General features: G+C 41.5%; 1 protein-coding gene across 1 annotated transcript in view; it reads left to right on the top strand.

The window, feature by feature from the left end:
- The window catches only part of LOC140467337 (C4b-binding protein alpha chain-like), a 113,566-nt gene that overhangs the window by 76,273 nt on the left and 18,500 nt on the right, over nt 1–18,793 (top strand). Inside the window, exon 5 of the mRNA XM_072563631.1 lies at nt 14,328–14,513. Within this exon, the coding sequence (XP_072419732.1) occupies nt 14,328–14,513 (186 nt within the window). The remainder of the gene's footprint in view (nt 1–14,327; nt 14,514–18,793) is intronic.

Here is an 18,793-nt window from a genome sequence, read left to right as displayed (position 1 = left end):
CTGTTACATTTCTGTTACAAGTTTCTGTTGCATTGCATTGGTCATGAAGATTCCATTCTGGTCGACAGCTTATTAGCATATCCAGTTCTTAAAGTGACACAGCTCTTAACAGCCATACACATCACTTTCTTTCTATGATAAAATTACATTAACTAGAAGAAAAATAAATCTACATTAGGGTAAGTGCAACACTATTTATACAGAAACAATATTGAAAAGTGCTTAATTTTAAGAATCTAAAAATCTGCATAATGTCAGTGGTTTGATCCTCCTTCTCGATCTTATGATGGTATAACTTTTCAGAGATTTAGATTTCATAGTTGGGTGTTCTCAACTTGTAGGTGTGCATATTGTTCTTTTATTGCATATTGTTAGTGTGTTGATTGTTGGACTTATTATTCAAACTATTTTTTGATGTGTGTGTACAATTTGAAATTTGCACAATTTCCTTAATCTTTTTTTACTCATTCACGGGATTAGGACGTCACTGGAGAACCAGCATTTATTGCCCATCCCAATGGACAATTGGGAGTCAACCACATTGCTGTGGGTCTGGAACCACATGTAGGCCAGACCACATGAGGATGGCAGATTCCTTCCCTAAAAGATAATAGTGACCCAGATGGGTTTTTCTAACAATTGACAGTGGATTCCTTGTCATCACAGACTCTTGGTTCCAGATATTTATTGAATTCAGATTCCACCATCTGCTGTGGCAAGATTCGAATCCAGATCCCCAGAACATTACCTGGGTCTCTGGGTTACGAATCCAACAATGATTTCACTTGACCATTGCCTCCCCATTGTTTTCCCTCAATGTTGTTCTTTTTCAATGTTATGATTTCATTGTATCCAAGCTTACTGCCCACTTGGGATATATCTGAGAGTAACTGTGTTTCATGTATAGGATGTATGACTCTGACGTTCTGTTCTCAAAGCAAATAATATACTCTGTAGCTGCATGTTGGTCAACCATCATCTTCATTCTCCCTTGTTTTTCGAGAAGTTTATCCTGTATCTCTGAGAACTTGGACAGGTGATGGCTTGATGGTGTTACCTTCCAAACAATGTCTCTACTTATGATAGTAAGACCACATCTAGAGGTGTAGCTGCCTTTGCAATATAGAGGGAGGTAGCTGAACCAAATCAACCTCTCTACTTCTATACTTGCAACACAGTAATACTAAAATCTTCAAAGACTCTCAAAATTGACCCCAGTGATTCCTAACTAGTCTTTCAAATTCAATAACTTTAGTAGAGCAAAATGAAACAAGAAAGAAATCTAGCTGGTATATGCTATAAACCAAAAAATATTTGTTTTCAACCCAATTCACACAAAAACCGACATACAAACAAACACATTTAAGAGATATATAAGAAAATAACAAAACTGTTCCAATGACTTAAGTGGTTTTCGCAATGCACTCTTCAACATGCATAAATGATACTTTCATGGTTGATTTTTTGAAGATATTGACCAGGGTCAGTTCATTCAGATACAGACAGTAATACTTATTACTTCATTTTCTATTTTCTGATATCCTCAGAGCTGCTCGTGAGAAACTGTGATGTAGAGGTGCCAGTGTTGGACTGGGGTGGAAAGGTCAGAAGTCAGATGACACCAGGTTAAAGTCCAGTAGGTTTATTTGAAATCACTAGCTTTTGAAATGTTGCCCCTTCGTCAGGTGAAGTGATCATCCCCTCCATAACTTTCCAGTTACCATGCAACAGCTGCAATTTGCTTGAGCAAACGATTTTTTCCTGAGTTTCTGGAACCATTTTCCAGATACTGGCCTTGTTAACAACCGACTTCTGCTAACTGTTTAAACCTAGTGCTCTTCCCTGGTGACAAAGTGTCTGCAGAACCTTTTGATTGGGAACCAACCTGCTATTAACTTTCATGACAGGTGTCACACATAAACCAAAGCTTGTTTATTCTGTTTTCCTTTAACATAAGCTGTTATCACAGTCCAAAAGTCAACTTTAGCAAGCACTTCCCAGTTCACAGCTCCAAACTATAATTGATAAACAAATTAAATAAAAATAATGAAAAATCAATGAGAGCTGAAGTACTGTTAGATGTAACAAAGCAGCACAAACATTTATATAATGCCTGCACTTTATGATGTGTGATTTGATAGTGTGAACCATTTTAGTCCTGAAACCATTGGATCTGGGATAATGTGGTGACATTGTTACATATGTTATGTCCCATTTGTGACACATTTTCCTGAAAGCTCTATCAGTATACAATGACCTGTTACCAATATGATGTCTGAAGGTGGACCAAAGAGATTGAATGTTGCACTCACTTATTTGCCATGGATGTGCTTGAAGTGTCCTTTGATTGATCATTGAACATTTGGAAAAGTAGTCAGTAACTAGGAGAAAAGCACTCTGTTTGGTAAATAAATCTGTAGTAATTGTGAACAAGGACAATCATGTGTAGAAGGACTCCCTTGTCTACAATTGAAATGGGAAAATGTGAGATTCATAGGAATGTGTGGTTTCTACCAAAAGTCCATTGCAAAATGCAGTACAGGAGCTGCACTGCTGTCAGACACATGGCAATAAAGAAATAAAGACAGTATGGGCAGTGAAATGCCAAACTGCTTTGGAAATCCTGAAGGCCTTTGAACAAACAAGCACATGGTTTCAAACCCAAATTGTCATTTGGTTTCAAGTAGACATCAATGTGTGCTATATTGAGATAGGGGCTGTATTTCTTAGGATGACAAATTAATAATAGAGTCTAATCAGGGTCTTCTCAAAAATTCTAATCAGACCTCAGAAGTGCTACTCCACAGTGGAAAAGTAAACTCTTGGTTTATTATTACTTCCAAACACTTCAAGAGGAAAATTTCAATTCTTCTTTTCCAAGGAAGGATCATTAGAATCAGTGACACAGCTAAATCTGCAACAATCCTGAGTGAGAATGTGAATATATTGGGTTCACCAGTGAGACAACAGAAGACAAATGAAGAAATTCAACCAAATCTACAAACTGAAGTAAACAATTTACTTACTTACACATGCATCAGCAGATTGAGAATAAAAATTGCTGACATAGATTGAAAACAAACTACAGACTACTCTTTGGGATGGAATGTGGACATGGGATGACCAAAGCCAAGAGATTCAGGACATGATCAAGGAGATGGCACAGAGTTCCAGCATCAAGAAGAGATTGCCTGGCTGAGAGATCACAGCATACTGAAAAAAAGTGTTTCAGTAGATCAGCTAAATTCCATGATAGAGGTTCATAGAACAAAGGTCCCCCAGACAATATGTGGGACAGCTACCTGATTCAACAACATGCAGAGGACCCTGTGACAGGCAGTCAACAAAACCCAGAGGAACAGGCAAGAAGAGGATTAAGACAAGAAACAATGAAATGTAACTTTGCAGGAAAGTTATAAAGTAATTGGAGAGGAGTGGAGAAATAGAGACGGACCAACAGAAAGAAGAATCAATATGTAGGGATTGAAAAGAATTATGGGCAGTGGCATCAGAGGAAAGGAAATGTTGATCGTTTGGTAAGTAACTGCTGTTAGGGACAGTTTGTAAAGTTTCAAAATTGCAAAATGCATTTTAAATATAATTACCTATCTCAGATTTTTTTTAAGAGACCTCAGTAAAAGGGAAGTAAAAAACTAATGATTTAGTTATTTTTCTTATTCCTCAGTGGTAAAATGTATTGAATTCTAAGGTTTAAATTAATTCAGTAAGTAGTAGTGAGAAGAGACATTGACTGATTTAAAAATTAATTCACCATATAATTATTAACTTAATTAAGACAAGAAAGATGGAAGGGCAGATTAATTGTGAAGATGATCACAAAATGTGAAAGCTCCTGGACCTAGTATGATCTAGGGTAAACACATCTACAAAAAGTGTTTCCCACCTGAACAACATCCCGCTTGGAAGGAAAATTATCTGGATACTTTAAATCAGGAGTCCTTTTGAATATGGTGTTCTGATTTGATCATTAGTCATGGAAAGTTTAGGGCAACTGTGAGTGAGCCTACTTAGCCTTTGGAATTAGATAACAGGTTTGTTGTCCTTCAACTTGTTTCAATGAGAATACGTGCTGCACAAGGATCATCTAACTGACCATGTCACCATAGTACAGGGAACCATTGAAATAGAAAAAATATAGTGAGGGAGATAAAGTGTAAGGTAGAGGAGCAGAAGTAGAGCTTTTGGCCCATTGAGTCTGATCTGCCTTTCAATGAGATTATGTCTGATCTGAAAATCCTCAACTCCACTTTCCTACCTTCTTTTCAGTAAACCCAATTCTTTTACTGATTAAAAATATGTTTTCTGAAGTCTTTCTCTGTTTTGATAATATTCAGCTTGTCTATTCTCCCTACTAAATTGCATAACCTCACATTTTCCCACATTATGTTCCATCTGTCAACTTTCTATCCACTCACTTAACCTGTTTCTATACCTTCAGACACTTTGTGCTATTCTCACAATTTACTTCCCTAACTATTCTTGTGTTATCTATAATAGATGACACAACAATCTCGGCAATAGTCTACTTCAAACCCACTGACTCTCACAACTACCAGAAAGACACTTCCTCCCACCTCCCTCCTTAAAAATGCTATCCCTTCCTCCCAAATAGTCCACCTCCACCACATATGCTCCCAGGAGGAGTAATTCCACTCTAGCACATCTCAGATGGTCTCTGACTTCAAAGGCCACAATTTGCCCTCCCAAGTGGTCAACAATACCCTCCATGACATCTCCTCCATTTCCTGCACCTCTGGTCTTGAACCCCACCCCTCCAACCGCAACAAGAATAGAACCCTCCTGGTCCTCGCTTTCCACCTCACCAGTCTCTGGATATAATGTATCATCCTCCACCATTCCCACTGCCTATAGTCAGATCCCACCACCAGAGATATATTTCCCTCCCTACCCCTTCCAGTATTCCACAGAGACCATTCTCTCCACAACTCCCTCATTAGGTCCACACCCACCACTAACCCACCCTCCCTTCCCAGCACCTTCCCTTGCCACCACAAGAGGTGTAATACCTATGCCCACACCTTCCCTCCACTCCATCCAAGGCCCCAAAGGATTCTTCCACATCCGGTAGAGATTTTCCTGCACATCCACCCACCTCATCTATGTCTGATGCTCTTGATGTGGTCTCTTCTATATTGGGGAGACAGGATACCAACTTGTAGAATGTTTCAGAGAACATCTCTGGGACATACACAGGAAAGCAGTGAGTATAAATTCTCACCCTTCGATGCCAATGGCCATTTTGAGTGCGAGCAGCAGGGGAGGTAAGACGAATCCGAAAGACTGCAGCTAAGGTAAGGAGTTTTTTAAACTTACTTACCGGTAGCGAACAGCGGTGTTTTCCCTTTCACAGAAGGAGCGGGAGCAGCTGAGGAAGTGACGAGGACCAGAGGGGCAGCCGGGAAGGAAAGCAGTGAGTATATATATCAGCAAGGCGGCTAAACCCGAGACTCTACAACTGTAGTGTCTCCCAACCGTCCTCCTCCTCTAACCTAGTTAATAAGGTAAGGTTCATTCTAAACTTCCTCTATTGAATATAAGTTTGTTATTAATTTTATAGCAACTTGAACTAAGCTTTCTACTTTAGTACTGAGTGGGTGTTCAGATAAGTCGGGTATGGATGCTAGGGCAATTGCTTGCTCCTCCTGCAGAATGTGGCAGATGGGAGACATGGCACTCGTCTCCGCTGGCTACATCTGTGGGAAGTGCACCCAACTCCAGCTCCTTGAAAACTGTTAGGGAATAGGAGCTGGAGCTGGATGAACTACGGATCATTCGGGAGGCTGAGGGGGTAATTGAGAGGAGTTACCGGGAGTTGGTCACTCCTAAGGCTCAGGACAAGGATAGATGGTTACAGTTAGGGGGAGGAAAGGGGACAGACAGACAGACAGTGCAGAGATCCCCTGTGGACATTCCCCTCAGCAATAAGTATACCGCTTTGGATACTGCTGGGGGGGATGACCTACCAGAGGAAAGCCATAACAGTCAGTTCTCTGGCACTGAGCCTGACACTGTGGCAGAGAAGGGAAGGGGGCAGAATAGAAAAGTACTCGTGGTAGGGGACTCGATAGTTAGGGGAAGCGACAGGAGATTTTGTGGTCAGGATCGGGATTCCCAGAAGGTATTGTGCCTCCCTGGTGCCAGGGTCCAGGACGTCTCCGATTGGCTGTATAAGGTTCTAAAAGGGGAGGTCGAACAGCCAGAAATTGTGTTACATATTGGCACTAATGATATAGCCAGGAAAAGGATCAAGGATATAAAAAGTGATTTCAGGGAGTTAGGATGGAAGCTGCAAAGCAGGACGAACTGAGTAGTGTTCTCTAGTTTACTACCGGTGCTACGGGGTAGCGAGGCAAGGAACAGGGAGCGGGTGCAGCTTAACACGTGGCTGCGCAGCTGGTGTAGGAGGGAGGGCTTCAGATATGTAGATAATTGGGATGCCTTCTGGGGAAGGTGGGACCTGTACAAGAAGGACGGGTTGCATCTGAACTGGAAGGGGACCAATGTCCTGGTGGGAGGTTTGCTCGAGTAGTTTGAGAGGGTTTAAACTAGTATGGCAGGGGTGTGGGAACCTGAACTGTATACCGAAGTTGAGAGTTGATGCAGATGAGGCAATAGCAAGAGATAGACCAGCTAGTGGGAAGGATTTTCCTGGGAAGGAACCAAGGGATCAGTTAAAGTGTGTTTGCTTTAACGCAAGGAGTATCAGGAATAAAAGTGATGAACTTAGAGCATGGATCAGTACCTGGTACTGTGATGTTGTGGCCATAACAGAGACATGGGTTTCTCAGGGGCAGGAATGGTTGCTGGATGTTCCAGGGTTTAGAGCATTTAAAAAGAATAGGGAGGGGGGGAAAAAGAGGAGGGGGTGTAGCACTACTAATCAGAGAGGGTATCACAGCTATAGAAGCTTCCATTGTCGAGGAAGATCTGCCTACTGAGTCAGTATGGGTGGAAATTAGGAACAGCAAGGGAGCAGTCACCTCGTTAGGGCCCCCCAATAGCAGCAGGGAGATGGAAGAAAGCATAGGTCGGCAGATTTTGGATAAGTGTGGATGTAGTAGGGTTGTTGTAATGGGTGACTTTAACTTTCCCAATATTGATTGGAACCTTCTTCGAGCAGAAGATTTGAATGGAACTATTTTTGTAAGGTGTGTTCAGGAGGGTTTCCTAACTCAGTAGGTTGACAGGCCGACGAGGGGAGAGGCCATTTCTAGACTTGGTGCTCGGAAGCGAGCCGGGGCAGGTATCAGATCTTGTGGTGGGAGAACATTTTGGTAATAGTGACCACATCTGCCTCACATTCTATATAACTATGGAGAAGGAGAGGATTAGGCAAAATGGGAGGATATTTAATTGGGGAAGAGGATGATTAGACATGAGATGCGATTAGATATGAGTTAGGAAGCATGGATTGGGAGCAATTGTTCCATGGTAAAGGCATTATAGATATGTGGAGACTGTTTAAGGAACAGTTGTTGCAGGTGATGAATAAATATGTCCCTCTGAGACAGGCAAGATGTGGTAAGATAAAGGAACCTTGGATGACGAGAGCGGTGGAGCTTCTCATCAAAAGGAAAAAGGTAGCTTACATAAGGTGGAGGAAGCTGGGCTCAACCTCAGATCTAGAGGATTACAGGCAGGCGAGGAAGGAGCTCAAAAATGGTCTGAGGAGAGCCAGGAGGGGGCACGAGAAAGGCTTGGCAGAACGGATTAGGAAGAACACAAAGGCATTTTACACTTATGTGAGGAATAAGAGAATAGTCAAAGAAAGAGTAGGGCCGATCAGGGATAGCATAGGGAATTTGTGTGTGGAGTCTGAGGAGGTAGGGGAAGCCCTAAATGAGTTTTTTGCTTCTGTCTTTACGAAAGAAACGAACTTTGTCGTGAACGAAACCTTTGAAGAGCAGGTGTGCATGCTGGAATGGATAGAAATAGAGGAAGCTGAGGTGCTGAAAATTTTGTCAAACATTAAGATTGAGAAGTCACCAGGCCCGGAACAGATTTGTCCTCATCTGCTTTGGGAAATGAGAAATGCAATTGCTTCGCCACTTGCAAAGATCTTTGCATCCTCGCTCTCCACTGGAGTCGTACCTGAGGACTGGAGAGAGACAAATGTAATTCCTCTCTTCAAGAAAGGAAATAGGGAAATCCCCGGCAATTACAGACCAGTAAGTCTCACGTCTGTTGTCTGCAAGGTGTTAGAAAGGATTCTGAGGGATAGGATTTATGACCATCTGGAAGAGCATGGCTTGATTAAATGCAGTCACCACAGCTTTGTAAGGGGCAAGTTATGCCTCACAAACCTTATTGAGTTCTTTGAGGATGTGACTAGAAAAGTTGATGAGGGTCAAGCTTTGGATGTGGTGTATATGGACTTCAGCAAGGCATTTGATAAGATTTCCCATGGTAGGCTCATTCAGAAGGTCAGGAGGAATGGGATACAGGGGAACTTAGCTATCTGGATACAGAATTGGCTGGCCGACAGAAGACAGCGAGTGGTAGTAGAAGGAAAATATTCTGCCTGGAAATCTGTGGTGAGTGGTGTTCCACAGGGCTCTGTCCTTGGGCCTCTACTGTTTGTAATTTTTATTAATGACTTGGATGAGGGGAATTGAAGGATGGGTCAGCAAGTTTGTAGACGACACAAAGGTTGGCGATGTCGTTGACAGTATAGAGGGCTGTTGTAGGCTGCAGCGAGACATTGACAGGATGCAGAGATGGGCTGAAAGGTGGCAGATGGAGTTCAACCTGGATAAATGCAAGGTGATGCATTTTGGAAGGTCGAATTTGAAAGCTGAGTACAGGTAAAGGATAGGATTCTTGGCAGTGTGGAGAAACAGAGGGATCTTGGTGTGCAGGTACATAGATCCCTTTAAATGGCCAGCCAAGTGGACAGGGTTGTTAAGAAAGCATATGGTGTTTTGGCTTTCATTAACAGGGGGATTGAGTTTTAGAGTCGTGAGATCTTGTTGCAGCTCTGTAAAACTTTGGTTAGACCGCACTTGGAATACTGCGTCCAGTTCTGGTCGCCCTATCATAGGAAAGATGTGGATGCTTTGGAGAGGGTTCAGAGGAGGTATACCAGGATGCTGCCTGGACTGGAGGGCTTATCTTATGAAGAGAGGTTGACTGAGCTCGGACTTTTTTCATTGGAGAAAAGGAGGAGGAGAGGGGACCTAATTGAGGTATACAAGATAATGAGAGGCATAGATAGAGTCGATAGCCAGAGACTATTTCCCAGGGCAGAAATGACTAACACGAGGGGTCATAGTTTTAAGCTGGTTGGAGGAAAGTATAGAGGGGATGTCAGAGGCGGGTTCTTTACACAGAGAGTTGTGAGAGCATGGAATGCGCTGCCAGCAGCAGTTGTGGAAGCAAGGTCATTGAGGACATTTAAGAGACTACTGGACATGCATATGGTCACAGAAATTTGAGGGTGCATACATGAGGATCAGTGGTCGGCACAACATCGTGGGCTGAAGGGCCTGTTCTGTGCTGTACTGTTCTATGTTCTATGTTCTAAACAACCCCACTGCCTTGTGGCCAACCACTTCAACTCCCCACCCACTCTGCTAAGGCCATGCAAGTTCTGGGCCTCCTCCGCCGCCAAATCCTAGCCACTCAATGCCTGGAGGAAGAACACTTCATCTTCTGCCTTGGGATCCTCCAACCACACACAATCAATGTCAATTTCACCAGTTTCCTCATCTGCCCTCTCCACACCTTATTCCAGGTCGAACTCACCAACTTGGCGCCACTCTCTTGAACTGTCCTACCTGTCCATCTTCCTTCCCACCTATCCGCTCCACACTCTGCTCTGACCTATCACCATCACCCTCCACCTTCATCTATCACATTCCTAGCTACTTGGATAGTATACAAAATGTTCGCTGTGCTACTGAACATTGGTGGTTGAGGGAGTGAATATTTGTAGATGTGGGGCCAACAGAGATCTTCTTTGCCCTGGATAGCGTAATCTTCTTGATTGTTGTTGCAGCTACACCCATCCAGACAAGTGGGGAGTATTCCAACACACTTCTAACTGTACCCTGTAGCTCGTTGTCAGGCTTTGCAAGGTTGAGTCGAGTTAATCATTATATAGCCTCTGACCTGCTCTTGTAGCTACTGTGTTTATGTACGAGTGCAGTTGAGTTTATGGTTAATGGTAACCCCAAGGATGTCGATAGTGGGGGAATTCAATGATGGCAACACCGTTGATGTCCGGAAGTGGTGGTTAGATTGTCCTTTATTGGAGATGGTCATTGCTTGGCATTTGCTTGATGGAATGTTACTTGCCAATTGTCAGCTGAAGCCTGGACTTTGCCCAGATCTTGTCGCACTTGAACGTGTACTACTGCAGTATCTGGACAGTCGTGAATGATGCTTAACATTGTGCAATCATTTGCAAAGATCCTCACTTCTGACTTTTGATGAAGGGAAAGTCATTGATGAAGCAGCTGAAGGTGGTTGGGCTTATGATACTACCCTGAGGAACTCCTGCAGCTGAGGTGACTGACCTCAAACAACCAAAACCATCTTTCTGTGTGTTAGGTATAATTCTACCTAGCAGAGAGTTTGCACTGATGCTCATTGGTTTCAGTTTTGTGAGGGGTCCTTGATGCCATATTCAGTCCAATGTGACATTGAAGTTAAGGGTTGCCACTGTTGCCTCACCTCTGGATTTCAGCTCTTTTTTCCATGTTTGAACCCAAGGCTATAATGAGGTCATGTTTGGAATGGTCCTAGTGAACCCAAACTGGGCATCTTCAAGCAGGTTATTGTTGAGCAGGTGCTGCTTGAAAGCATTGTTGCTGATACCTTCCAGCACTTTACTGATGATTGAGTCAAAAAGTGTGTTACTGGAAAACCACAGCAGGTCCAGCAGCATCTGAGGAGCAACAGAGTCGACGTTTCAGATATAAGCCCTTCTGGTGGGATGGTAATTAGCCAGGTTGGATTTGTCCTCTGTTTACAGGACATCTGGGCAATTTTCCACATTGTGTGGTAGATGCCAGTGTAGTAGGGCAGCAGCAAGTTCTGGAGCACAAGTCTGTTGGAATGTTGTCAAGGTCAATAGCCTTTGCACTCTCCAGTACCTCCAACTGTACCTTGATATCATATGGAGAGAATCAAATTGATTGATGCTTGAGATCTGTGATACTGGAGACCACTGGAGGAGGCAGAGATGATTCAATCACTTGGCACTTCTAGATTAGATTCCCTACTGTATGGAAACAGGTCCTTCAGCCTAACAAGTCCACACTGACCCTCTGAAGAGTAACCCACCCAGACCTATTCTCCTACCCTATATTTACCCCTTACTCGTCAATTTAGCTTGGCTGATTCACCTGAATGCACATCATTTGGATTGTGGGAGGAAACGGAAGCACCCGGAGGAAACTCACGCAGACATGGAGAGAATGTGCAAACTCCACACAGACAGAATCAAACCCGGGTCCCTGGTGCTGTGAGACAGCAGTGCTAATCACTGAGCCACCCTGCCACCCTTCTGGCTGAAGATTACTGTGAATGTGTTGTTCTTCCACCATTGAGGATGAGGATATTTGTGTAGCCTCTTTCTCCAGTGAGTTGTTTAATTGTTCACCACCATTCTCTATTGCAAATTGTCCTTTTTCATAGCTTCACCAGATTGGCAACTCATTGGTGCTGCTCCTGGCAGTCTGTCCTGCACCACAGTTGATCCCCTGGCTTGATGGTAATAGCTGAGTGGAGGATATGTATCCAGTTTGTGCAGGTGTACAGTACTGCTGTTGTTGATAGCCCACAGCACTTCAAGGATGCTATATCTTTTCGATGTAAATTCCATTTAGCATGTTGATAATGCCACATAACAAGGTATTCTCAATGAGCCCAGGACTTCATCTCCACAAGGACTATGTACTGGTCACTTTTACTAATAATGTCATTGACAATGCTTCTGCAGCCAGCTGATTGGTAAGGATGAGGTTAAGTATGCTTTTCCCTCTCCTTGGTCACCTCATCACTTGTCCGGCAGCTATGTCGTTTAGTGTTCAACAAGTTTGATTAGTAATGCTGCTGTCAAGTCACTTTTGGTGGTGAACATTGAAATCCCCAACTCAGAGTAAATTTTGCATCCTTGCCACATCAGTACTTCCGCAAAGTATTGCTTAACATGTAGAAGTACTGATTCTTCGGGCAGACGGTAAGTAGTAATGAGCAGAAAGTGAAAATGAGGACTGCAAATGCTGGAGATCAGAGTTGAAAAGTGTGGTGCTGGAAAAGCACAACAGGCCAGGCAGTATCCGTGGAGTAGGAGCAGGAATGTGGTAACTAGCAGGAGGTTTCTTGCTCGTTTTTAACTTGAAACCAAGAGACTTCATGCAGTCCAGAGTCAATGCTGAGGACTCCCAGTTACTCTCTCTCAACTGTACACTACTCTACTACAACCGTTGTTAGGTCTGTCCTGCCAGGATTGTGATTGTGATATCTGAGACATTGTCTTTAAAATTTGATTCCTTGGGTATGACTATGTCAGGCTATTGCTTGATGAGTCTGTGATACAGCTCTCCCAATTCTGGCAGTAGTCCCCAGTAAGGAGGACTTTGTACGATTGACAGGGCTGTTTATGCTGTTGTCTTTTCTGGTGCCTGGGTTAATGTTGGGTGGTCTGTCTGGTTTCATTTCGTTGTTGAGACTTCAAAGCAATTGTTGCAACTGAGTGGCTTGCTAGGTCATTTCAGAGTGTAGCTGAGAGTCAACTGCATTGTTGTTGGTCAGGACTCACATGCAGGCCAGAGCAGGTGAGGATGTCAGATTTTCTTCCCTGAAAGACATTAGTGTGCCAGATGAGTTTGTCTTACAATCTTTATTCTTCATACCAGATTTTTAAAATTAAATTCAAATTCCACCATCTTCCAACTCAAACTCAGGTCCCCAGAAGGTTAGCTAAATTTCTGGATTAATAATCTAGCAATAATACTACTAGGCCATCACCTTTCCAAACAGATATGTCAAATAAAGCTTCACCACTTTTGTGAGACTTGATCTATTGAACCATGTTGAAATGGACTTCCACAGCAGTACTTTTCACAATCTCAAGATGTTCAATAATGCTTAAGAGCCAATTAAATACTTTGGTGTGTAGTTATCATTTAATATCAGGAGTCTTGTGGTGCAGTGCTAGTATCCCTACTTTTGGGTCAGCAGGTTAACGTACCACTTGTATTGGAAATATGCCATAGCATGTCCAAATAGGTTGATTAAAAATAAATGTAACATCTAACTGGAAGGTAAACCCATTAATAACACAACAGTCCCTGAGAAATGTTTTGAATTTGCTTTAAACTCTGGAGTAGTTCTTTTCACCCAGGTAAAATGCAACACTGTGACAGAGATAACATAAATGGAAAGAGAAGATGTTAGAAGAAAGTTGAATAATGGTTTTAATCAACTAAAACCATTATTCAAATCTACTTGCAAATCTACTTGCAGCAAAATCACAGACTGACTAATGGAGGATGGTTCAAGGGTTTTTGCTAAGTATTGAATGTTACATCTGAATCCTCCCACTTCTGCCTGAATCAGTGTCAACAATGCCCTTTAGGATTTAGTTCTTTACAACCTTGATCCTACATTAATTTTTAATTTTTTGCCTGTGATATTACCTCTGTGTCAGCGTAATTTGAAGTTGGTAAAATTTCTAATACTGTTCTTCTATCAACTATAAGCACATTATTTAAAAAAGTGAAATTTCAACTACTCTGCTTCAATTAAAAATCATTTCCCCCAGCGACCTCATTTTGAATTTATTCACAACATTACAGTCTATCAAAGTGAAAACAACAAGAGGAGAAACTTCAATCAACTAGTCCTTCTCTAAGTGATATGCTACCTTAACTTGGACATGATAACAATTTCCTCATTGCTGGGTGAAAAACATAGAATTCTGTTCCCTTGTAGAATATTGCCATAGGGTCTACAGCAATTCAGAAAGATATCCACCCACAACAGGGCAAGTAGAAATGGGCAATAAATCTGAATTTGCCATCATTGCTCTTTTCCTAATAATGGTATGTCTTTGCTCTTTTTGTTTCTCACCCATCCATTGCTCCTGACAGAAAAGCACAGTTCAGCTCTGCTCAGGTTTCATAACCTTTGGTTGATAAGGAAGCTGTACAGTGGAAGAAGAATGACATTTCTACATTATGCTATGATACAGTGAATGAATAGTATAATGTTTCACTGAAAAAAAAGTGTAGTTCTGACTTTGTTCATATTATTAACTGAATTTTATTTATCTCTAGTTGTCAACTGTGCTGATCCTCCATCTATTCGCAATGGGAAAGTTTCATCGCTACCCTTTGGAGATAACTGGAATTACGGAATGGTCGCAAAATATTCATGTAATGCTGAATATGCATTGATTGGTGTGAAAGAACTTACTTGTACAGCAAATGGACAGTGGGACAAGAATCCACCAGAGTGCAAAGGTGCTTAAGAACATAGCCATATTTAATTGTTAACTGCCATTTTTAGTATATTTTAGGTCAGGTTCCCCAACAGCTGCTGAAATAATCATAGACAAAAATCAAATAAAACACATGTTGCAAATCTGGGATTTGTGCTGTCTGGGAGCATCTGTAAAAGAGAAAGCAAACTGGAATTTTCTATTCACTAGAGTGGCATGGGCAGTGGTGAGTGTAGTGATTGGGACCAGGTACACCTTGTTGACTATGAGGTCCTTGATTGGTTGTTAATCTGGGCCAATTAGGAGGCACTGGCTGACCAATATAAGCATGGTATCACAGGACAAGAAAAAACAAAAAAAAAGAAAAAGAAAGTAAAACAAAAGAAAAAAAAAGAGAAGAAGAAAAAAAAATAAGCATGGTATCAGTTCTCTTTCACTGTGTCTCACACGTACACACACAACATGGGTGCTAGGGAAAATATGAGTACTGCCGCTGTTAGGTGATAGTTGGGGGAATAAGAAAAGAAAAAAAAATATAGGCAGGGGATTTAGAATTTCTTCAGTGTAGGGGACTGACTCTGAGTGGCTGTCCACAGTCAGTGTACTGTGCACAAGAAAGTAAAGGATGACTTAGTGATGGGATGCTGGCCTGTATACAGTTATTTCAGTGAGAAATTTGGGAAAATATGATCAGAACGAAATAATTACAACCTCAAGGTCCAGAAAGGAGTGACTACTTATTTACCATGTATTTCTGTCTCATTCATTATCTTATTTATATGCAAATTTCAATTTTCTTCTTTACTGAGAAACTGGAGACACTAGTCCCTACCTTGAAAGTCAGAGTGATTACCTGTTTGCAACAGCTTGCCATGTTTGTTTGTTTGGACCTTCATCCAATTCTGCCTTCTCTACAATATCTCTGTATGCTCCATGGATACTGTCCTCTTCCACCTTTCATTCATGCAAATTGGCATCACCAAACCACCAGCCTAACCATATCCTCATGCCTGTGAAGAGGAAATGATTAGTTAAGGCAAGTGTAGCTTTCTTGCAATCAGAAGCCATGGAAGTTATAATAGAGAACAAAGTGATGGCAGACCAATTAAATACATATTTTAGTTCTGCCTTCACAAAGGAGCACACAAATGACATCAAAACCTGTTGAGAAACAGGGACTACTAAAAGGAAGAAGTGGAGGGCAGTCAGTATTAGTAGGGAAATTGTGTTGAGGAAATTTGAGGCCAATGAATCGACATCCAAGAGTACTTCAACAAGTGGACCTATCAGAAGGTAGCTTTTGTCACCACATTGTTCAAAAATAGAAGTAGTGAGAAAACACAGAATTATAGATTGTTCAACCTGACATCAGTAATAGGCAAAATGAAACAGTTCATCATAAAATATTTAATAACTGAGTACTTGGAAAACAGTGACAGTATTGGACAAAGTCAAGAGTGTGGTGCTGGAAAAGCAGAGGAGGTCAGGCAGCATCTGAGGAGCAGGAGAATCGATGTTTCGGGCATAAGTCCTTCATCAGGACTTTGAAACATCAATTCTCCTGCTCCTCAGATGCTGCCTGACGTCCTCTGCTTTTCCAGCAACCACACTCTTGACTCCAATCTCCAGCATCTGCAGTCCTCATTTTCTCCTAGTATTGTACAAAGTCAGCATAGATTTACAAAAGGTAAACTGATGCTTGGTAAATGTACTGGAATTTTTTGAGGATGTAATTAGTAGTCTTTCATAATGGGGAATCAGTGGACGTGGCTTACTTGGAATTTCAAAAGGCTTACAGTAAGGTCCCTCATAAGAGATGTAAAATTAAAGCACATGGGATTGACGGTATTGTACTGACATAGGATAGAAAACTAGTTGGCAAACAAGAAACAAAGAGTAAGAATAAACAGGTCATTTTCTGAAGCTTTTCCGCAGCCAGTGCCTCGTGGGTTACTGTGGATCAGCTATTCATGATATATATCAACGATAAGAGAATTAAATATAATAACTTTTGCAGACAACACAAAGTTAGATAGGAGGCTATTTAGGAGGGAGTGTAACAAAGGTTTACCAGATTGATTTCTGGAATGGCAGGACTGATACTTGAAGAAATACTGGATTGGTTTGGACTATGTTTACTGGAGTTGAGAAGAATGAGGTGAAATCTCATAAAAACCAAAAGAATTCCATCAAGACTGCACTGGTTAAATGTAGGAAAGATGTTTCAATGACTGAGCGGCCATGGGGAATGTTCTCAGAACCAGGCATCACAGTCTAAAGATGTGGGTTAGACCATTTATGAGTGAGATGAGGAGAAATTTTGTCATCTAAAGAATGGTGAACCTGTGAAGTTCTGTGCCATAACAAGAAGGAGTTTTCAAGAAGCAATTAGATATTTAGTTCTTAGGGCAAAAGGTATCAAAGGGTATCGAGAGAATGCAGGAACAGGGTGCTCCGTTGAATGATCAGCCATGTTAGTATTGAATGGTGGAGCAGGCTCAAAGTACTGAATGGCCTTCTCCCGCTTTTATTTTCTATATTTCTATGCTCTTGGCCACCTCAGCCCAATTTTAGGATAATTTTACCAGTAATGAAGCAAGGGTGAGATTGACTTTGATGAAAGTGGAAAGGATAATCCCTAATTATGTTGCAGGTGATGTTGAGGTCTCCTCATTGACCACAAGAATATAAGATGTAGGTGCAGAAGTCGGTCATAGAGCCCATTGAGACTGTTCTGCCATTCAGTGAAATCATGGCTAATCTGATGATAGTCATCACCAATTTCCTGCCTTGAACTTCCAAACCTTGATTCCAAACTATTTAAATATCCATGTATCTCAGCCTTGAACATATTTAATGTTTCAGTATCAACAATCCTGTGTAGTAAAGAATTCCACAGACTCGTTACCCTCAGAAATAAAATTCCTATTGATATATGGGCAACAACTTATTCGGAGATTATGCCCTCTAATCCTAGACTCTCCTACAAAGAAAAACAACCTTGAATGTTTCAACAAAATTGCCTTTCATTCTTCTAAACTCCACTGGGTACTGGCCCGAATACTCAACCTCTCCTAATAGTACAATCCCTCCATAGGAGGGAGTCATATAGAGGTTGTACAGGACATTTGTGAGGCCTCTCCTGCAGTATTTTGTCCAGTTCTGGTCACCCACTTACTATGAAGCTGGAGAGAGTTCAGAAGAGATTTACCAGGATTCTGCCATGTATGGAAGGTTTGAATTAAAAGAAAAGGTTGGATAGGCTGGGACCTTTTTCACTTGAGTATAGGAGGTTGAGAGATTACGTTATAAAAGTTTATAAAACCATGAGGAGTATAAATAGGGTTAATCATAAGTGCCTTTTCCTTAGGATGAGGCATTTCAAGACTAGGGGGCACATTTTTAAGGTGAGAAAAGAGAGTTTAAAAAAGACATGAGGGGCAAGTGTTTTTACACAGGGTGGTTCATATGTGGAATGCACTGCCTAAAGAACTCCCTGTGCACATAATTACAATGTTGAAAAGAAATTTAGATGAGTACATAAATGGGGAGGTTTGGAAGGTTATGGGCCAGGAGGAGACAGTTGGGACTAGTTTAGTTTGGGATTATGTTTGGCATGGACTAGTTGGACTGAAGGGTCTGTTTCCATGCTGTATGACTCTATGAATCTCGAAAACCTTCTTTGGACTGCCTCCAATGCCACTGTATCTTTTCTTAGGGAAGAAGGCCAAAATAGTTCAAAGGTGTAGTCTGGCTAGTGGCTTATACCATTTTAGAAAACTGATAATTTGGACCTACAAATTTCACTATCTGTCATGATTGAATTGAATTCAATTTTCTCACAACATTAGCCTGATGTCTTAGGTCAGTGGCTGTCAATTGGTGTGATGTGGTACATGAGAACTGCCCAAGTGTGCCATGTTTTTTTTCAAGATAAGGAAATACTCTGTTTCGTCTTAAACAACCTAAACCAAAATTAAATTAAAATTTCTGAAAATTAGTCATCAAATTAATAACAAGGCATTGGTCTCTTGATTCTAAAATTCGCAAACATTTTAATTTTGCCTGTAAACCCGTGTCTGAGATGTTTTGAGAGTTTAAACTAATGACCAAGCAACAAGTTGCATGCATATTTTTGTTGTAATGAGACAAAATAAGCTAACTACAAGAGGGAACACCCATCAGTGGAGCAGGATTTGTGGGTGGCCCTATCATCAATTCCTTCCCAGAAGAAAACGTTATACATACACTGGCAGGTCCCAGGTTTCCCCTAAACTAGTAAAATTCAACTTACTTTAATTT

The sequence above is a fragment of the Chiloscyllium punctatum genome, chromosome 45 (genome assembly GCF_047496795.1).
Source record: "Chiloscyllium punctatum isolate Juve2018m chromosome 45, sChiPun1.3, whole genome shotgun sequence".
Taxonomy (NCBI): domain Eukaryota; kingdom Metazoa; phylum Chordata; class Chondrichthyes; order Orectolobiformes; family Hemiscylliidae; genus Chiloscyllium; species Chiloscyllium punctatum.
This window is presented reverse-complemented; position numbering and strand designations above follow the sequence as displayed.